Source organism: Neovison vison, chromosome X, assembly GCF_020171115.1.
Source record: "Neovison vison isolate M4711 chromosome X, ASM_NN_V1, whole genome shotgun sequence".
NCBI lineage: Eukaryota > Metazoa > Chordata > Mammalia > Carnivora > Mustelidae > Neogale > Neogale vison.
The window spans coordinates 36,403,933-36,426,643 of record NC_058105.1 but is presented as its reverse complement, the minus strand read 5'-3'; the positions used below and the strand labels follow the sequence as shown (position 1 = coordinate 36,426,643).

The 22,711-nt window shown below is 43.8% G+C and overlaps 1 protein-coding gene across 1 annotated transcript in view; it reads right to left on the bottom strand.

Moving 5' to 3' along the window:
• Positions 1-22,711, bottom strand: part of TRPC5 (transient receptor potential cation channel subfamily C member 5) — a 138,927-nt gene that overhangs the window by 10,342 nt on the left and 105,874 nt on the right. The window contains exon 7 of the mRNA XM_044234456.1: positions 21,044-21,239. Coding sequence (XP_044090391.1) covers positions 21,044-21,239 — 196 coding nt within the window. The remainder of the gene's footprint in view (positions 1-21,043; positions 21,240-22,711) is intronic.

The window sequence follows — 22,711 nt, the reverse complement described above, 5'->3', positions numbered from 1 at the left end:
AATGCCTTTTTTCCCACAGCATGTTAGACAATTATTTTTTTTAAAGGGGCATAACTTCTTAGTGTTTAAAACACAAACAAAAAGTCGATACAACCATGGGCCACAATTCTTCCTCTTCCATACTTTCCCAAATTTCAGGACTTCTGTGCTACCATATATGCTTTTATTTACTTATTTTTAATTTTTTAAAAGATTTTATTTGAGAGCGAGAGCGAGTGAGGGAAAGAGAGAGGGAGGGAGCGCAGGAGCATGGGGGAAGGGCAGAAGGAGACAGAAGCAGACCCTCCACTGATCAGGGAGCCCCATGCGGGATTCCGGGATCATGACCTGAGCCGAAGGCAGATGTTTAACCAACTGAGCCACCCAGGTGCCCCCATAATGTGCTTTTAATGACACATGGATTTACATATGTGTTCTAGTTCACATGTGTGCCATGCATTGCCTTTGAGATTATCAGGTCCTATAGAGCAGGCCGGGGCTTCTACTTATTTTATCCTCTTTCACTGTCCCAGTGTGATGTACTGTGACTGAAGAACATACCCTTAAATGCTGTTGACTAGCTCAGATTCTGGACCCATGGCCATAGCAAGGTCAAATGCACGTCTCTTCAATTTCATATTTCTCAACAAATCCGAGCTCAAGGTTATTTGTCTTGCAGTCAAACCATGAGGCCCATTTCTTACCAGCTTTTGACAAAATCTTACGCATTCTCTTAGATCTTCTGCCAGCAACCATCTTGCCTTAGCAAATTGGAAAGCTTTATAACATAATGCAAAGGGAGAGTGGCAGGCATCGACACAGCAGAGCAGAGCTAATAATAATTTTTAAGAAGAAAAGCTACTCCCAGGAATCTTGGGCCCCATGGCAGGCTGGTTGGAGGGTGATTTCGGGTAAGGGGATATTTTGGCATTTTTTCACATTAACTAGTAGCTGCTTACTTCATTTGGGCAGAAGCCCAGCTCTGTTTCTCTGCAAGGGGAGAGTAACACACCCCAAACTGAAGTGAGAGAATTCACTTCCCTGGCATTTCACAGGAAGCCTATCTCGCTTGGAGTGCTTTCTTTTTCTGGTAGAATTCAGGGCATGCTTCTCAAAGGTTGGTGTGCATATGGGGCATTTGTTAAAAATGCAGATTTCTGGACCTCACCCAATGCTATACGTTGTATTGTGGTTTTGCCTCTGGGCTAAAAATGCCATTTTAAAAAAGATGTAAGTATTTAAAATATATCATGGTTTTCGTAACTCCATTTTTGTTTGTATTAGTTAAAAAAAAACATACAGGAATCTTCAGAATATGGAAGTAGTCTAGGTCTCTTGGAAGTCCTGAGTGGAGAAAGTCCCCTCAGTGAGTATAGTCATTCCCTTCCAAATCCTGACCTCTGGCTTACTACGCATGTGTGGTGGTCCAAAGGGGTGCCAGTTCCCATCTCTAAAGAATCGGCCGTCTTCCTCTCTTCCCCAAGGTGGCTGGGTGGGTAGAATGTCCTGTTCCCATCACTCTGGGGCCTGCTGGGAGTGACTTTGATATCAGTTTCTCTACTTTAGAGCCCTCATAGCGACCTCAGTTCAAGGGCACAAACTCAGCAGCAAAATATCAGAGTCCTTTCTACAGCGCCAGCTCACTGCCAACCATTGTCCCCAGTGTCCCTCGGACCCGAGGACTGGTGCCCCCTCGGTAGTCCAATTAACCCTTCTCAAACTGCAAGATCCTCCTCATTGGATGTTACAAACAGGTTCTTCTCCCAACTGAACACATGCGGTTGTCTGGTGGGTGGCCATTGTGTCTGTGCCTCCCCACCCCTCCTTCAGCCTCTCCCCAGGCACGAAACCACTGTGAATCCCTCTCCTCCATTCTGTTGCCAAGTGGTTGGAATGACTACTGCTCTGACAACTCAGCGACTTGGTGCGTGTTACTCTTTTCCTGGTTACCTAGCTTCCAGCACAAATTCAGCTGCTCAACCTCAGCACCCATGCTCTGGCATCAGTCTCCTGCTCTTAACTCCCCTCACATTCCACTACTGAAAGCAAACACTATCTTGTCTCAGGGCTTCCAGAGTGGTCCCAGCTGTTTGCAAATGGGGGCCAGAAAGCAGGGAAGGCGTGACAAAAGAGGATATATTTAAGCGGGGCCTTGAGAGATCAGCAGGATTTCTGCAGGCAGAGGTGGAGGGAAAGAACTTTCCAGAAAAGGGCAACACTGTGAAAAGTGAGGAATAGTAGAGCTGTCGAGTGTGGCCATTGAAGTAAAATGAGTTACTTGGGATTTGTTGACAGAAACGGTTCTCAAACGTCATTGAATATTAGACTTGGCTGGGGTGCTTGCCAAAATGCAGATTCCTGGGCCCCCCCTTCAGACCCACAAACACTGAAGATGCTGCGGGGATGGGAAGATCCAGAATTTACATTGCTAGCAAGCTTCTTTGGCTGATTTGAATGCAGGTGGTTGTTGACCGCACTTTTGGAAACACTGGTTCTGGGATTCTACCTGCTAGTTCAGGTGTACTCAGCAGTCCGAAGCTCTGCCTCCTCCCTATCTGCCTATGGCCACCCCTCCTTCCATCCCTCTCTTGACAGGACAGCGGGAAGTTTGTACACCCCAAAGATAACTGTCATGGCCACCCCTCCTTCCATCCCTCTCTTGACAGGACAGGGGGACCTTTACACCCCAAAGATAAATGTGATGAGGCCACCCAGCAAAATGAGCAAAGCTGACTTACCAGGCTACTATGGAAGGAATACAGGGTGGGGGGGGGACGAGGGACAAAGGCAGCTCCCTACTTTTCATTTTTTTTAAGATTTTTATTTATTTCTTTGTCAGAGAAACGAGAGAGTGCACAAGCAGAGGAGCAGAAGGCAGAGGGAGAAGCAGGCTCCCCGCTGAGAAAGGAGCCTAATGCTGGGTTCAGTCCCAGGACCCCTCGACCATGACCCGAGTCGAAGGCAAGACCCTAAACTGACTTCGCCACCCAGGTGTCCCCTAGCCTTTCTTAATGTGTGCACAATATAGCCAAAGAGCTGAATGAAAGGAGCTGGAGAGGATATTTGGTGGTCCCTGAGGCTTGGTACTCTCTGGGTTTTCTTTTGGGCAGGGGTGAGGGAGGCTGATGATGTTTAACACTGTGGAATTATTATTTTTTTCTCTTGGTTTTATTGTGATATAATTGGCACATAACACCTATGAGTTTAAGGTGTACAACATGATGACTTGATCTACATACGTTTACCACAGTAAGTATAATTAATATCTGCATATAGATACAAAAAATTTCTTCCTCATGATAAGAAATTGCTACATCTACAGTCTTAGCAATTTTCAATGTATACCATATATATACATATATATACACATACCATACACACACACACACACACACACACACACACACAGAGGCCAGTATATACCAGTAGTGTTAACTCTAGTCCTCATGTTGCACATTACATCCCCAGTACTTCTTTATTTTAGAACTGGAACTTGGTGCCTTTTGACCACCTTCCTCCAATATCCCCTCCAGTGAACACAAATCTGATCTCTTTTTCTATGAGGCTTTCTTTTTGAGTTTTATTTTTTTAAGATTCCACATATAAATGAGATCAGACGATATTTGTCTTTCTCTTCCTGACTTATTTCACTTAACATAATGCCCTCAAGGTCCATGTGTGTTGCCTATCTAATAGGAAGGCATTAGAGAGTCCCCATGCCAAGACGGCCAGCATCCCTTGTCAGGATGTAGGGAGGGAAATTCTTCCTGTACTGAGGACAATAAAACTGGCAGGAAAAAAAGATAATTGCAAATTGATCTGGTGTCCTAGATCCCTGAGACTGCAGAAGGATCCACTTTCCACCTTCCAGAATGGTACTGCAAGGCTCTCACAAGCATCACAAGGGTTTATTTAAAGACCCTTTAGTCTATGGAATACAAGCACACTCGTAAAACAAGTTAGGTCCTAATCAGTGGACTGTCATTCTGTTTCTCTCTCTGATTCCAAGGCATATGGCAGGGAAAGAGGCAAACAAATTGGTAACAGCACTGGGTCACTGGAAATCCCTCCTCTGTGATCCACCTCTGACCCACTCTGCTGCCTTCAAAGAAATCATCTACCTCCAGAGATTCAGAATGACATTTGGGCAGTTGTAAGTTCCTACGTTCTTGTGAAATCAACCAGTGGGATAGCAATCCCTTACTACCTCCTCTGCTGTCATCTTGACAGTTTCAATTATCTTCCTCTTCTTGTCCTCCCTGTCCTACCCTAAGGTGGGGGTGTGTGAAATGGTGGTGGGGGGGGGAACAAGAGGGGGCTCAGGGTAACTGGATGCTGGAAATTAAGGATGTGTTTCTTTCCTAGTGGACACCACTGACCACTATCTGTTGTTATGTGAGGAAGGTGGGGCTAAAGTAAAGTAGCACAAAGCATAGATAAGTTTGTTGTTGTTGCTTTGTTGCTGGGTTTTTTTTGTTTTGTTTGTTTGTTTGTTCGTTTTTTCTGGTAGGCTCTACACTCCGCAGAACTCCCCACCCTGCGATCAAGACCTGGGCTGAGATCAAGATGCTCAACCCACTGAGCCACTTAGACACCCCAGCATAGGTAAGTTTTGGTTGAGGAATAGCACGGTACAAGCCTTTGGGTAATATAAAATATGTAGCTCATATGGAAACAAACCATGTTTCTTTCTCTAGGCCTCCAGTTTATCACTGCAAAACAACAACAACAACAACAACAACAAACCCAACTATTCTTGTGATATCTCCAGTGGTCCTCAAAGAAAATAAGCTCTAATTGGACTCTCAGATCCTACTAAGCTCCATTGCTGGAAGAATTGTCCCGCCCTCCATCCTGACAAGGGTTGCTGGCTGTCCTGGCGTGGGGACTCTGTGAGTGCTTTCTGGAGCCACTGTCTTCTCTATGTAAGTGATTTCTGGCCAGTTTCAAACACAACGGGCCAGAAAATAGAATGCTAAATGTCTTAGCTTGCCCCTGGGAAAGGGACATCAGACCGCCAGAACTTCCCACCTATCTCGAGCTTCATGCTTTTCTAAGCACTTTTCATATTTTCTCATTTGATTCTCAGACCCACCCCACGCAGTTGGTGGTGCACTGGTTGTTATTCTGTGTGTGGCGAATGAGGTCTGGAAGGAGAAATTACTTCTTGGGGGTCACATGTCTAGTTAGTGGTAAAGCATATCTAGAATCTGAGTCTTCTGACCCTGTGCTTCCACTTAGATCGGCCACTTACTTGGTTCACTTACTATCTATGGGGGTAGTGTTCAAAAAGGATTCAGTTGCATAATGTCTGGAAACCTCCCTAACATCTGGTCACACCCAATCCGCATCAGAAGCTCCTGGTAGCGTGACTTTCTTGTGTCCTCATTCCCTGCTCCTCACTCTCATGCTAAGCCCCCAACCTTTTTTTTTAAGATTTAAAATAATTTTTTTTTGAGAGAGAGTCTGCATACACGCATGAGAGGGGGTGGGAAGGGACAGAGGGAGAAGCAGACTCCCTACTGAACAGTGAGTCCAATGTGGGTTTTGAGCCAAGGACCCTGGGATCATGACCTGAGCTGAAGGCAGGTGCTTAACTGACTGAGCCACCCAGGTGTCCCTCCTGCTAGCCCCTCTGAGCCTTGAGTGTGGGGTCACCAATACCCAGTGGGCTCCTTATACCCCCTCTCACATCCCCAATTAAATTGGCAACTCAAGGCTTTACTTCTCAAGGGGTCTCCACAGAATGACTGAAGGTATAATCAACAGGGTAAAAGAGGAGGGATTTGGGGAAAATCTTTTTTCTGTTTATGTTTTAATTGTATTTTTTCCTAGTCAGGAAAATAGGGCTGACTTATTCTTATATGTCAAGTCTCAGCTTAAATATCACTTCCTCAAGGACACTTGCCCTGAAAAACACCAACAGTCACAACTCACTTTAACAGACTTGTCCCCATTTAATTATTCTTAGGCTCTCCACTAGAAGAAAAGTTCACTGAGGTTAGAGACTTTTGTCTTATTCACTATTGCAGTGCTAGAGTCTGGCACAGATTGGGTTACAACAGATTGTTGTTATTGTTGTTTTGAGAGAGAGAGAGAGAACCTGTAAGCAGCTGAAGGAGGGCAGAGGGAGAGGGAAAAAGATAGAATATTAAGCAGACTCCACACCCAGCAGGGAGCCCTATGTGGGACTCAATCTCACAACCATGAGATCGTAACTTGAGCCCAAACCAACAGTTGAACGCTTAACTGACTGAGCCACCCAGGTACCCTTATGACAGCTTTTTGTAGAAGGAATTTGCTGGAAATAAAAGGCAGATATGTCAGTGAAGGCAGCATCAGTAAGGTTTTTCAAGCGTATCATCTTATTGGTTTCACTGTACCCTACGAGGTAGGTTTTATTACTATTTCCTTATAAATAAGCCTCACCAGAGTCAAGAAACATGTTTAAGGACATACCACTAGAAACTGGTGGACCATAATTCCAATCTGGGTTGGGTTGATGCTAGGACCCAAGCACTTTAAAAAAATTATTTATTTGAGAGAGAGAGAGAGAGAGAGTGTGTGTGTGTGTGTGTGTATACACACACACAAGTGGGTGGGGGGGAGCAGAGGGAGAGGGAGAAACAGACTCCCCACTGAGGAAGGAGTCCAGTGATGTGGGGTTTAATCCCAGGACCCCAAGATCATGACCTGAGCTGAAAGCAGAGGCTTAACTGACTGAGCCACCCAGACACCCCTAGCACCCAAGCTCTTAACCACTAAGATGCTAAGGTGTACCATCTCTTTGGGAAGTGCACCAATTGAGATTTTGCAATAAGCAGCAAGTTTATTCCTGTGTGTCAGAAAGGTATCGGCAAAATGTGCAGAGATAGAGCCTGCTGATCAAGCTCAGAGATTTTGAAAACAGACCCCACCACATTCCTGGCCAGGCCTCTGTCAACCCAAGTTTCTTTTCCACTTGTTTCCTTCAGCTTTTTCTGCTTCTGAAGAGCCCTTTGCAGAGCTCTTGCATTCAGCCACGTAGGTTGTACACTGCACAATTTTGGCAGCACCGTTCACAGCAGATGCGGTGGTCCAGAAGCTCACTGAGCTGTCACTTTTTCTGGGGGTCCCCAGAAATGTAAAGTGAAAGGAGACACAGGTTGTTCTGCCTGCCTGTATCTTTCATTTGGTGAATACGGGCGCCTTCTCCTTTCACAGGACAGAAGCAATCAGATGGTGGCGAGAACTGCGGTTGGCTGAGCTCACCCTGCAGTTTTCAGAAATACCCAGGACTAATTCAGTCAGGCCTTCCATTTCTGAGCCTGGGCAGAAGAGAGAGGTGTACCTGATCATGTGGGCGTGGGAAATCTACTTGTCTGTCTCCATCTGCCTCACTTATCAGGATGTTACCAGTCCTTTACAGGACTTACAGAACTCTCTAGAACACCTTCCTTTTTTTTTTTTTTGAGGATGTTATTTATTCATTTGAGTGAGAGAGTATCAGTGGGTTGGGGAGGAGCAGAGGGAGAAGCAGCCTCCCCCCTACCCCACTGAGTAGGAAGCTGGACATGGGGCTCAATCCCAGGACGCCAGGATCATGACCTGTGCCTAAGGCAGATGCTTAATCCACTGAGCCACCCAGGTGCCAGGGCACACTTCTATTTTCTGCATTGCTTCTTAACATCACCTGAGGAGTCATGGGTGAATGCATTCACCTTAACCTAATTGCTTGCAGACGGCAGCCTCTCAAGTCCTTGTAGAAAGAAACAGAGAAAGGAAGGAAGGAAGGTAGGAAGGAAGGAAAGAAGGAAGACAGAAAGGGCTTACCATGTGGCCCCGGTCAAGTTGCAACCTTTGGAAGCCTATTTCCTCATCCATAACATGCAGATAATATTGCCTATACTCAAAAGTGCTCATGAGGATCAAATAAGACAATATATGCAAATATGCTTTGGGAAGTATAAAGCGTGATGTTACTATAATTATGAAATCCATTATGTAGGCAGAGTTCTTTTCAGTCAGTTAATGCTTCCACCCATTGTCATAGAAATGTATTCATCTCCAAACACCAAACCCTTGCAATGGATATAAATCCGCATTATGCATTTTTTAACATGGTTGACAAACTATAGATCAGGAATGTCCTCAAGCTTCTCCCTGTCAGTCAGTGAAAAAGTATGTGTTGAGATGTGTTCCATGTTACTAAACAGTAGGGGAATATAAAGAAAACCTAAAGCAGAGCCCCTGTCTTCATAGAGCCTCAGTCTACAAAGGTAGAAGAGTGATACATATGGAAACAACTAGAAGAGCAGTAAGCAAACGATGGCCTGCAGGCCTAATCTGGCCAGCCACGTGGTTTAGAACAGCTTGAGAACTAAGAGGGGTTGTTACATTTCTAAGAGACTGAAAAGAGATCAAAAGAAGAGTAATTTTTTTTACATAAAAACTGTGAATTTCAAATTTCTGCACCCATAAATAAAGTTTTATTGGCACACAGTCATGCCCATTTGTTTTTGTATTTCTTACACTTCTTTTGTGTTATAATAGCAGAATTGGATAGTGGTGACAAAGATCTTAAAGTCCACAAAGCCTAAAATATGCACTGTTTGTCCTTTTTTAGAAAAAATTTGGCCAACCCCTGAACTCAAGGACAAGGAGCTTAGCGTTGGTCTGCTTTGTCAGTTGCTCTGTCTCTGCACATTAAAATATTTTGCCACATGCATTAGGAATGCATGAATTTGCTCATTTATTCAATAGATATTAAGTGAGAGCCTACTATGTGTCAGACACCCATATCCTGGTTAAGGATGGAGGAACTCCAGCATCGCGTATCTTGCATTAGTTAGACTTCCTGTATGAGATGAGATATTAAGAGAAAAACCCTATAGCAAAATCTCCCAGAAGATTTATTGGGTGCTAGAAACTTCTTTGTACCTCCAGGAATCTTTAGGGCAAGGCCAATGGGAATTTTGGTGGAGTTAGTTGAGAGGATTCTAATTCTGATAGTTTGAACCTTCTTTAATAATGTTGATTTTCTAATGAATTAGGGGATCCAGAATACTTTCTTTTCTTTAACTCTGGGAGCTTCCAGAAATGCCACATTTATTAAGAGCAACTAAGAGATAAATATTTGTCATAAAGCTTTTGTGATGAACTCACAATTTTATAGGCCCAGGTACTTCTATATAAGGCCAAATCCCCAGGGGAAACTGGGAAAGAAAACAGGAAAAAGCAGAATCCTGTGACAGAAGAAAGAAGGATAAGAAAGAAATACAATGACTTTTTCTCTTCAGTTTTACTCCCAAAACTCCTCTGTTTTTCTCTTTCAAACAAAAACAAATTTACTTTGACAGCTGATGTAATATAACTTCGCTGTCAGACCTCAAGTGAAAGAAAGAGTAATGCAGCGGGTTGTTACCTCCTTCTGGGTATTGTGACTTCTGTGTTGTAGCTAAAGGACACCTCCTGGCCTGTGCTCTTACATGGATTTGGGCTACAACACAGGGCGCCGATGACCACGGAAGAGAGAGGCCTTATTAATAGTGATCACTCCGAGCTCGTGTTTGGTTTCTAAACCTCAGTTGCTCAGAAATCACAGATTATTCGTACCACTTAGCTTTCCAGTCAACTGACTCTTGGTGCCCAAAACAATGGTAATGGGAACAAGCAGAATCCAAGAAGAACCCTATTTCCCAACAATGCCCTTTGGCCATGGGTCTTTGACCAGTCTGTAGGGAGATGAGGTCTTCCACAAGGAGCAATTCTTCCCAAAGTTAAGCACTGAAATCGCTGGAAATACAAACATGGTCATTTTTATGGACATAGATCATCCATTGATAGTTGTTATTTTAGCGTGGCTGAAGACACCTTTGGCTTAGGGACTGTTGCAAGACCTGATCCTTTGCAAAGCTGTGATGATGATGATATTTCCTTCAGTGCCTCTAATCTCTTTTTCTTATTGGTGTCACTTCCACAGTCTTTGGGCACTATTCCCTCATGTTCTGTCTCACTCTCTGGCCCCCTGTGCAAACCTGATCTCAGTAAGGGATCAGATTTATTTACACTGAGTCACAAGTGACCTCCTAATAGCTTAACACATATTTGCATGCTAACTGGGGACAGGTCTTTAGGTGAGGGATTTCTGGATGACAGCAGGAGGAGGTCTGTGAATCCTCTGAGATTTTATGCTAAATTTGATCACCTTTGTTCTTTTCTTGTCCATGTTCAACGGATGATCAAAGCAATCCATGACCCTAAAAAGGTTAAAGGCATTCTTCAAGGAAGAAATGAAATTGCAAGAGAAATCTGAAACTGTGGTTCTGTGATTGTAGACCCCATGAGAAGAGGGGTCTGTCCTGTTCACCTGTCACCTAATGTGCCCCCAGTAACAAGAATGTAGTATAGTACGGTATAGTCTCTCAAAAAATATTTGTGAAATGTATTCATCTATCCATCCAGGAGAGATTTTTTTGTTAAATGAATGGGTGAAAGAGCCAAGGACATCATCCCACAGATGGACAGAGGAATTCTTGGGGCATGAAGCCCTTCCTGTCATTTGCATAGTTGGTCTTGTTTGGTTTGAGTCACCAAGGTAAGAGTCACCACAACAACTACGGATGTTCTTGCTGAGCATCCAGGACAGGAGAATCTGGGATGCAGAGGAGCAGTGTGGCCATCTGCCCTGTCTGGTTGCCTTTTAGCATGAGGAAGGAAAGCTACTTCCCTTCATTGCCTTCTTCCCTTTTGCCCCCACCTCCTCTTTGTCGGTGACCAAGATCATAACTAGGTAGCAGCAGGCATCAGAGGCTGCTTCGGCTGTTGGAAGTAGACCTTCAGCATTTTGAGGTGGAGAGCTCTTGTCCTCAGCAGATGCGGGCTCTCAGACAGCTGGCCGACAAAACGAGGAGTGTGCCTTGACGCGGAGCGACAGAGGAACCCGTCTCTGTGTTAGACCAGCATGGGGAAGGCCAGGCCCAGGCAAGATGCAGAGATCAGAAAAGTCGGCCTTTGGTGCCCCCTGCAGCATCAGCAGAGAGAATGCTCCTCTTCTTGAGACTTCCCAGAAGCCCGCTCGCTTGTGAGGACAGACTTTCAAGAGACGCTTTTGGGAAGGAGAAGCGACAGCGTGAGAGGTGCCAAGGCAGTTTGTGTATAAGCTGAAGGAGGAATTCTTGTCATGCAAATGAGCTTGAGAGCGCTGAACTTTTTACCCTTTGTGGGTGTGATTATCTCACATGGGTTGCGTGATTGTTCACTGAGGAGGCAGGTGGTATTCAGGACAGAGCTAGGAAGAAACTAGGAAGAAACTGGAAGTTCGAAGTGCACACAGGCACACTGAAGGAGAAAAAGAGAGCCAGGGCACACGCGCGCACGTGTGTGTGTGTGTGTGCGCGCGCGCGCGCACGCGCTTGTGTGTTTCGGGGGAGGGAGAGAAGGGCAGGGAATCTCAGCTCAGAGAAACGGAAGGCTCCGAGTCTCTAGAACCAAGGGAAAGACTCCTTAGAGTCTAGCCCTCTGGTTAGAAGTCAGGAGATCCTCTGAATCAGTGAATCAAGTAGAAGGATAAAGCTGAGGGAGTCCAAGGTTGGGGGTGAGGAGTGTGCATCCAGGTCTGGGGGGGTTGAAATGCAGGCAGGGAAAGGGGTGGGTATAGTATTGTGATAACTTTGGATTAGAGACACCTGCCAGTGCCATTATTAAGAGTGTGCCCTTGGGTAAGTCACTTTGTTCTCTGGGCCTCAGTTTCCTCACCTATAAAATTGAGTTAATGATAGTACCCGTCTCACAAGGTTGTTGTAAAAATTTAATGAGAAAATATGTATGAAACATGCTTTGTATTGTGTCTGGCATATAATAAGTGCTCCATAAATGGTAGTTTTATTGATGGTAGTTATAATGATAATAGATTGTAAACAGTTGAATGCCTATCAGATTAATAAAGTTTGGTGGTATCCTAGATATTCATTGCATGCTTATCACTGACTTCTCCAAGCCTTATGGCACTGAGAAAGAGCTCGGCTCAGGCCTAGAGGTGGAGTCAAAGGGCTTGTCCGAGGTGAGGTCCACATAAGGCAAGGTAATTAGCCTGGGGTGCTATGCTGAGTCAGGTGGATGGCAGTATAAAGACTCAGAGTGGGGATGTGAGAAGCCACAAGAACAGACCTCATCTTTTAAAATTATTTTCCTAAAGGCAGGCTCTGAACTTGGTCATCCAGCTCCTAGAGGTACGATTTCCCCTACATGCTTCTCCTCATTGCTGGGGCATAGTCCCTATTTGCACAGGGAGGACATTATTCCCATTTGAAGATATTTTCTTTAACTTTTTAAGATTTTATTTATTTATTTGAGAAAGAGAGAGAGAACACAAGCATGGGGAGCAGCATGCAGAGTGGGAGGGAGAAGCAGGCTCCCCATTGAACAGAGAGCCAGACCTAGGGCTTGATCCCAGGACCCTGGAATCATGACCTCAGCTGAAGGCAGACGTTTAACCAACTGAGCCACACAGGTGCCCCCATTTGAAGATATTTTCATGGGAAATCAAAGAAGAGGAGGCAAAAAAGAAAGAAGCCATCTCCTATACCCTTGTTGTTTTCAATCAATACCAGGCCTATCCTTGCTGATGTGCAAACTATTTCCCTGCTAGAAATGAGATCTGAAGGTTATCTGCCTTTTTCTGTCTTTCCAAATTTGACCTTCAAGACTCAGCCCCATCTGTCTTTCATAAACCAGCCCCACAACCACCTGATCAGAGAGGTACAGATAGGTTGGGTTATAGCCAGACAAATGGAAATCACTCTAGGTCTTTCAAGCAGAAAATTTAAAACAGGGATTAGTATATATCGATGATGGAAGAAATAAGAAGCCAAACAGGACAGTGAGACAGCTCAGAGAGTTATCAACTCAGCAGCAATAAGAATCCCATCTTATCCCTAGAGTTGGAAGGACAACTGGAAGAGGTGGTAAGTGGTATTACCAGAGCCCAGAGAGGGGGTATCTGGTGGAAGCCAGAGTGAAGATGCGGATGCCTTGCAAAAGCTGGGGCCAAGGAGAAAGGGGATACTTGGTGGTAGTTGGACATGAGCCCCATGGGAAATACAGCTGCTGCTGGTCGTACCCCAAAAAGTGGGGCTTGGGATGCAGAAGAAATATTCAAGCTCCTCCCTTATTTTTTTTTTTATTTTTTTACCTTTGGGTTGGTCAAACCTACCCAGAAGCCAAAGGGCAGGCTGATACAAAGCAGAGAAGAAAATGAACAGAATGGGTCTGAGAATCAGAAGGAGAGAAAAAAACCTTAATTATCATCCTTTTACAGAGAAGTCATATTAGGCTGAAAGAGGTCAAGTTGCCTCAAACCACACTTAGTCCAGGTTTCAAATTCAGGCAGTCTGACTTCTCTTATGCCCATTTTCTCTGTAATCACTGTTACTATACAATCATGATAATACTACTATTATTATTTTACCCGTCAGATCTCTCTCTCTGAACTAGACTTTAAGCTCCCCAAATGCATCAACTATGTCTACCTTTATATCACTTAGAGCACCAAGTCCTTGTGTATTTTTCAGAACCTACCAAGAAATGTAAGTTGTTCACTGATCTGGGATTATTAGCAGGTCTTCATAATTTCCATATCACCCAAAGTGGGGGCACTATTAAAACATCCTCAGTGGTTCTGAATGTCTGCTTTCTTGCTAGTGAAAGTTAGCAATCCCAGATGGGGTTCCAGAGAATCATTTGGCAATAGGGAAAAGCACAAGCTACAACGAGAAAAATCAATGTCTAGGTTGCTTGAGGGTATCCCAAAGGAAAGAGACAGTTATTAAAATTTGAAATGGCTCTGCTCCAATGTCATCAAATTTCTACAGGTTGAATCAAGCGGCTCCTTCACCTGGAAAGAGGCTTTACTATCCCTTGGACTTAGAGTTTCCAGAGTTTGGATTGTTTTGTGGGACTGAAAGCTAGCAGGGTTATGTTTTGTTCTGTTTTCTTAAGAAGCAGTTCTTGAGAGCAAGATGAGGGATACAGGTATGTTAGATGAAGTATCCATTTTTCTGATGCTCATGAAATCTTTGGTCACTGGAACTGATAGGACAAGTAGATTGGTGGTTCAGGGTTGCCATGCAGCTAGGGAAGATGAGAAAGTGTGCTGGGGACTTGACAGTGAAAGTGAAGTTCAGGTGCTTCCTGTCCTCAAGGTCTATGTGATGGGGTAGCAGTTCCTTCCATGAATGAGTGCTGGGGTCAGACTACCTCAATTCAAATCCAGCTTCTACCACCCTTTAGCATATGTTACCCATATCCTGGGGATAATAGAGTATTATAATATAGTGTACTATCTTTATTTTCTCCTACCTCTCTGGTGGTTCTTTCTCAATCACCTTGGGTGACTATCCTATCTTTTCAACTTCTACACACTCGAGTTCCTCACGTTTGGATCTCTTCTCTTTTGTATCTACACTCACTCCCTTAGTGATTGTTCTGAGTCCCATGGCTTTCAGTGTGACTCTCACATAGTGACTCTCAAATCTCTTCTTTCCAGTCTGGGCCTCTCTGCTAGACATGTAGACCGCTGCCTACCTGACATCTCCACTCAGATGTCTAACAGGCATTTCCAACTCCACATGTCTAAAACCTAACTCTGGATCTCTGTCCCAGGCTCAAGCCTTCTCCTTTACTACTCTTCCCCATTGCAGTAAGGGAATACCCTACTCTTCCAGTTACTCAAGCCCAAAGTCTTGATATCATCCAGGACTCCTCTGTTTTGCTCATACCCCACATCTGATCCATCAGAATTCGATGTAGCTTTGAAATATACCTAGAATCTGGCGACTTCCCACCATCAGCTCTTATTTTGGTTAATGCAGTGATCTCATAATTGGTATCTCTGTCTTGGTTGCTGCACCATTTCTGTCTTTTCTCAATCAGCATATCCTTTAAAAAGATATTTTACTTATTTATTTGAGAGAGAGAGAGAGAGAGAGAGAGAGAGAGAGAACATGGACAAGCAGAGGGAGAAGCAGGCTCCCTGCTGAGCAGGGAGCCCAACACAGGGCTCGATCCCAGAACCATGGGATCATAACCTGAGCCAAAGGCAGATGCTAGTCTGACTGAGCCACCCAGGCGCCCCTCAGTCAGTATATTCTTTTTTTTTCAATTTATTTATTTTCAGAAAAACATTATTCATTATTTTTTCACCACACCCAGTGCTCCATGCAAGCCGTGCCCTCTATAATACCCACCACCTGGTACCCCAACCTCCCACCCCCCGCCACTTCAAACCTCTCAGACTGTAGTCAGTATATTCTTATTCAAGTGTAAGTCAGATCATATACTTCCTCTGCTCAAAACCCTTGCATAGCTTCATACTTCACTCAGGGTAGAAGCCAAAGTCTTTACAAAGGTCTCCCAGACCCAACTTTGTTGTTGACCCTTATTACCACTCTGAAATCATCTCCTATTTCTCTCTGACCTGTATACTCCACTCCAGTCACACTGACCTTCCCAAGGCTGAAATCAGAGAGTCAGCATGGCTGAGCTCTTATCTCAAGGCTCTGGAGAAAAATCTGCTTCCAAGTTCATTTAGGTGGTTGGCGGAACTCACTTCCTCATGGTTGTAGGACTGAGGTCACCACTTTGTTGCAGGATGTCAGCTGGGGGCTGCTGTCATTTCCAAGAGGCCACCTGCATTTCTTGCCATGTTTCCCTCCATCATCAAGCCAGCAATGGCACAGGAAACCCTCCTCACACTTCAAATCTCTGACATCTTCTATTGTTACCACCTGGAGAAAACTCTGCTATTAAAGGACTTATATGATTAGATTAGGCCCATCTGGACAATCTCCCTGATTAGTAACCTTAATTACATCTGTAAAATCTCTTGCCACGGATGCAACGTAATTACAAATGTGCCATCTCATCATATTCACCGTCCTCTGATGATTAGGGCAGGAAATCTTAGGGGAACACTTTAGGATTCTGCCTACTACAGTGAGATTCAGACTGTTTAAGAAACAGACCAATCAGGGGCTCCTGGGTGGCTCAGTCAGTTAAGCAGCTGCCTTCAGCTCAGGTCATGATCCCAGGGTACTGGTGTCGAGCCCCATGTCCAGCTCCCTGCTCCTCAGGGAGCCTGCTTCTCCCTCTCCCCACTGCTGTGCTGGTGCTCCCTCTCTCTTTCTCAAATCAATAAATAAAACAATAAAAAAAAGAAACCGACCAATCAGAATGTATGTCAGCAATAGCACTGGAACAGAAATGTGCAAAATACCTGATGTTCCAGGCATCACCTTTCACCTGCTGGATTGTGAGGTGATCTAGGGGCATCCCAGAGGGAACAGCTGGAGTGGCAGCTATTTACCAACAGACATGAAACTATTTCAATGTCTTCCCAACTTGTTGTCCTATCAGTGATTAGTAGTTGGTTATCTGCCTGGTTAGAGGGTTACAAATCACTGTGTAGTGTGCTAGTTTTCCTCTTCTCTGTGCTTTGAATGTCTGAGGTTGGTCCCGGGTGACTGGAGATGGGCAGGAAGAGCAACTGCCCCCCTTGGCACTCCCGGGTGTGAGATAGCCCTTTCTAGCCTTGTTTATTGTCTTTGCCATGCTGGGATTGTTTTGATGAATGTCTTCATGGGCATAGCTGTCTTTTGCTGTTGGAAACTTCATTCATTATCTGAGACTCCAAATGCTGCCACCCTGGGGGAGATAATCAATTCTATGTATTTGGGCTCTCCCCAAGCCTCACAGCAGATGTGGCTGAGTGAGGCAACTGCTATTTACTTAATCTAAGCTTCAGAGTGAACGGTAGCCAGAGAAACTGAGGGTTCTTAGTAACTTGCCACACGAGGCTATATCGCACAGATCATTATAAGCCTCATATTTTGTGAGGACCAGCCTCAAGCAAAAGAGATTCCCCTTTATAGGTGAGTTGGAGGTAGGAATAGGGCCTAAGTTAAGTGAATGTCGTGGGGCTTGTCTGTCCCTCTGACCTTGTGTTTTCCTAAGGGTGAATTTGATGAAAATGGTCTCAAGGGCAGCTTCACTTGATGGAACTGGGCACATACACATGAGGAACAGCAGGGACAAGGTGGGTGTATTTAGAGAAGTGTTACAGAGAGAAATAAGCAGCTTAAGGAAGAGAAAAGCCTAAACAGAGAAGAGGAAATCAATGCTAATCACAAACAATAATAATATAAAATGTAGCCTGCTTTTTGCCTGATGATGCTGGCTGGGACCACAGAGCACAGGCCTGGAGTGATCCTTGCTTCCCTGTATCTTAAAGCTGACTACCTATGACTGCTTTGGAGCCTCCTCTGGCTTATGAATTTCTTAAGAGCCATGTCTTTACTCCACCAGCAGCTCTGTACCCTGCGCAGAGCATCGAGAAGGAGTTTGACCTTCCAAGGGATTGCTATTAAACGGTGCTCCTGAGCCCCCTCTTATGATGTACACAAGATATATTCCCAGTAAAAGCATGCCAACAACTGAGTCTCCCCTTAGACCGAGTCAGCTTGTTGATCCCTTCTGAAGTAGGAGAGACTTATCTTCAGTGGCTTCCCTTCCTATGACATTTCCTCCATATCAGGGCCCTTCTACACACTATGTTGACTACAGAAGTGCAGATGTTGCAAGTGGAATCAAACCTGCTTGCTTGTCTTACTGCTCAGACAGATCCCGATGTTTTTGTAATCAGTTTGCTCAATATCAGGACCCCCCCGGGATCCAGTTCCAAATGATAAAGACACATTACCAGAAGATCCCAACGTAGGAGGCAGTATTCAGAAGGGGTGGCCATGAGTCCATAGGTATGAGATAGTATAGACCCTATTCAGGCCATCTTCCAGCAAACCCTCACCCCTATGCCCCCAAGCTCTCTTCAAGCTAAGGTGTTTTCCTCAGGTACAACAGTCAGTTACATTAAAACACAACTTGCTACCAGCAGGTGGTGACAAGGGAGCAGAGTTGATTATTTCCACCCTTCCTAGCAAAAAGTCACTGAGCTCAGTGGGAGACAACACAGACCTGTATTAGGTGACAAGAAAATCTCTTTTGTTTTCCACTGCATTAGGAGTGATCAGCTGCAAGACACCCAGGGAGAAAATGACAAGCGCCTCAGCATGAATATTGCCATCTTTGGCAGGGTAACAGGATACTAGGCATGAGGGTGGAAAAATACCCCCCTAAGATTTTAGGCCTGTCCCCTTTATACAGACAGACTTGGAGTGAGCATAGATCATTCCAGAGTTCTTAGTCTGGTTGGGTTCAAACTACTGAGAGAGAGAAGTATAAAATGGAGTGATATCCCATTTCAAAAGCAGCAGATGAACAGCATTTCAGAGTTAGAAGGGACCTTGTGAGTTTAGCCTGTTCATCTAGACATCCAGACTCACAAGATGGCAGAGACAACAGGGATATTCAAGACCACTGCATCAGACTTGACCAGCTGGCGCATGAAAAGGTGTTCAACATCAGTAATCATCAGGGAAATAAATGTAAGTCAAAACCACCATGAGCTATCATGTCACAGCTGTTAGAGAAGAGCTATTATCAAAAAGGTAAGAGATAGCAAATGTGGTGTAAATGTGAAGAAAAGGGAACCCCAATGCACTATCGGTGGGAATGGAAATTGGTGCAGCCCCTGTGGAAAACAGAATGGAGGTTCCTCAAAACAATTAAAAATAGAAATACCACATGTTCCAGCAGTCCCACTTCTGGGTATATAACCAAAGAAGATGCAACCATCATCTTGAAGAAATATCTGCACTCCCATGTTCACTGTGGCATTGTTCACAACAGACCAGACATGGAAACAAACTAATTGTCTCTTGACAGACAAATGGATAAAGAAAATATGCTTTGTCTATATACAACAGAATATTCCTCAACCATGAGAAAGGAGACAGTCCTGGAGGGATGGAAACTGGAGGGCATTATACTAAGACCAATAGTAAAGCAGAAGAAAACCAGTGTCATCTGATCTCACTTCTATGTGGAATCTGAAAAAGTCAAATGCAGAGAGAGAGTAGAAGGGAGGTTGCCAGGGACTGAGGGTTGGAGGAAATGGTGAATATTGGTCAAAGGGTATGAATTTACAGTTAGAAGCTAAATAAGTTCTGGGAACTTAATGTCTTATATGGTGACTCTAGTTAACAATATTGTATTGTACGCTTGAAAGTTGCTAAGAAAGTTGCTATCTTAAATGTTCTCACCAAAAAAAGGTCATTTATGTGAGGTTATGGATGTGTTCACTAATGTTATTATGATGAACATTTCACAATATATATGCATCAAATCATCACATTGGACACCTTAAACCTACCCAATGCCATATGTCAATTATATCTCAATAAAGACAATCCATTTCAACCCTCTCACTTTTTGGATGGAGAAAATGAGGCCCACAAAGGGCAAGTAAGTTATTCAAGGTCACAGTTATAAATAACAGGACTAGGACTAGAGTTCCTGGTCTTCTAACTCCTAATATCTTTTTTCACTATACACCAGCACCTAAGCACCTAAAATCTAAACCATCCTAATGGGTACTTTCATGTTCTGATTACTTTAAACTGTCCAGTGAGAGATATTCTACAAACCCATCTAGAAGACTATGTCATTGCTATTTATGATTAGGAAATTTCTCCTAATATATAACTCAAAAGCCACCTGCTACAACATAAACCCACTTCTCTTTGGTCTGTCCTTAATTAAAATGGATCATAGATGTTCACTATCACCAGGAATATGAAAGAAATATGGACAATATGTGTGTGTACCTATGCATGTAAAAATCCATGTATATTTATGTATATATTTATATGCATACTTATATATTTATATAACCAATAATTTAAGCTTTTTTTTGTAGGCTAGATGATTCCTCAGTGGCAGACCAAATCTGAGAAATGATATCAATGAAGGAAGAGAGGAGTCAGGTCTTTTCATCTGTCTTCCATGCTAAAGCAAAAAATTTTAGCAACAGATAGACCCATGGGGTTGATCTAATATCTTAATATGAACTAAGCATACAAATCCACTGATTCTCAACTAAACAGGATCTCAGATAGCCAGAACTCCTTTACTAATACTCCATTTCTAAATACGATAGGCAAATCACAAGAAAATACACTAAGGTTTGATACTTACTTTGGCATCAAAAACCAGAGCTTAATCTCACGAAACAAACTGTGGGTTGCTGGGGGGAGGGGGATTGGGAGAAGGGGGGTAGGGTTATGGACATTGGGGAGGGTATGTGCTTTTGGGTAAGTTGAAAGGGGAGGTGAACCATGAGAGACTATGGACTCTGAAAAACAATCTGAGGGGTTTGAAGTGGCGGAGGGGTGGGAGGTTGGGGTACCAGGTGGTGGGTATTATAGAGGGCACAGCTTGCATGGAGCCCTGGGTGTGGTGAAAAAATAATGAATACTGTTTTTCTGAAAATAAATAAATTGGAAAAAAAAAAAAAACAGAGCAGGGCCTGGACTGATCCCTTGTATGCCTTCACTATTTCTCGTTTAGGGTAATATTGCTGATCTAAATGGTAGCACAATGGTCAAAAAAAGATTCAGTGATTGACTCTACTAAAGTGGGTCACATAGTGGATTGTAATTACTCATCTATACTTGATCAAAAAATAGTCACTCTCTGAGAAGTTTGTCTTTGGCAATGGAATGCTCAGTTTTGTGAGGAACAAGTTTGCAGTGAAGAGGGAAAGAAGACCCTTCTGCCAAAGGATCCAATCAGCTCAATCCACCCTGGAGATTAGTGGGGCCAGACTGTGCCCATACCTCCCGAGCTCTCCTTTCTAAGGCAAGAAAATGGATTCAGAGTTTTAAACATATTTTTAAGAGGCTACCAGAAAGTCCTATTAACTAGAACATCCTCTTCTAGATGACTGAGATTCAATGGACTCAGATTCCAAACCGAGCTGCCTTCAAGAGAAAGAGTTCACTCGAACAACTGGGAAAGCTAATAGAAAATACTCAACGCAGACACACTGCTTCGTTGAGCTTCCAGTGGGCTCTGGGGCCAATGTGACCACTCCTGCAATGAAGCAATCCCTCTGTAAAGCAAAGGTACTCACGGCAATGAGCTGGTAGGAGTTGTTCATCATGGCAATCAGCATGTTCAGCAGCACAACTAGGGAGATGACGTTGTATGTCCCAAACATGGTAGCTCCCACAAACTCTGTGAACTCGTGTCTGGCTTTTACATTGGTGACATAGAGATTTAAAAGGCCAAAGACAGACCAGAAGAGCGACTGGAGGGTTTCGAAGAGCCTGAAAGAGGTCGAAGAGCAGGTTAGTTAATTCTCTAGGAAGGGCAAGAAAAAGATATAGAAAATGTGAAGGAATCTGCTTAATAAGGGGCCTGTCAGATTTATGTCCCAACAAGGAGACTGATGATGTCACACTATTTTGGTCTCTTTCCCCACACAATGCAATCAGGTGGGTTCATTTGTTTGGTACCCTTTGTCTCCTAGGTTTCCCCCTTCCACCTGGAATACCTTCTTTTTCTTCTCAGTCTACACAGAGCCTATGCTTTTCTAAGAGTTCTTTCCAGGGCTCCTTCCTTTGCCAAACTTTCTCTTTCATCTTGAGACCATGTGATTTATCACCTTCCTAATTACATAATGGCAGTAAATGAGTAGTTAAGAATATGTGGCTTGGGTTAGATTGTTCTAGGTTAAAATCTCAGCTCTGTCATTTGCTAGTCAAGTGAATGTGAACAAGTTACCATTTCTGATACTTCTTTCATGCTTCCGACAGTGCCCAGGGGGGTGCTAAGCTCAGTGGAGGAGCTTAGGGATCCTTGAACTAACACACTGTGTAGATTATTTTAAACACTACGTTAACTAACAATTACCGAGAACTTACTATCTATAAACATGTTAAGCACTTTTCCATACATGATCATTATTATCCTTATAAAACTTTATTGTTGTGGCTGAGGAAACAAAGATTCAGAGGTCACTCAGCTGTAAGTGCTGAGCCAAAATTCAAATCCAATTCCATCTGACCTCCCCAAACCACTGCATTATTTTATATTAGATGGCTTCACATATTATTGTTTCCTCTTCTAGTCTCCAAATATGTAAGTTTGCAGTGATATGTTTTCAGTGTCTAGGGTTTCTTAGGCCTCATATTCAGAAGTCTGTGCTGGTAGCAATAAAAGGCAGCCAACAGCAGAAATCAACAATTTCTCAAGCACACAGATGAGGAGCAGAACACAAGAAATGCTACTTTTAAGATTTGATGCCCTTTTTCTATTGCTCAAAATATGTTGTTTTAATTTTTTAAAAAAATTTGTTCATTTAATTAAACTTTTTTAGAGAAAGAGAGCATGAGCAGGGGGTGGGGCAGAGAAAGAAGGAGAGAGACAGAGACAGAGAGAGAGAGAGGCAGACTTCCTGCTGAGCACAGAGCCTGATGCGGGGCTCAATTTCACGACCCTGAGATCATGACCTGAGCTGAAATTAAGAGTCAGATGCCCAACTGACTGAACCACCCATGTGTCCTCCAAATATGTTGCTTTGGGGGTACAATATATTTTGAGAGGCTTAGGCATTTGTTCTTGGGTTCACTTAGAGGGTATGTGGGAAATGTTTTAGCGATTCCCTCTATCTGGAAGTGGTCTTCCCCATATCTTTGCATGACCATCACCCTAACGTAACTGGAGTCTCAGCTCAGATGTCACTTCCTCAAAGAAGCTTTCCTCGGTCACGCTGCCAAAAGTAGCTCCACCAGTTTTT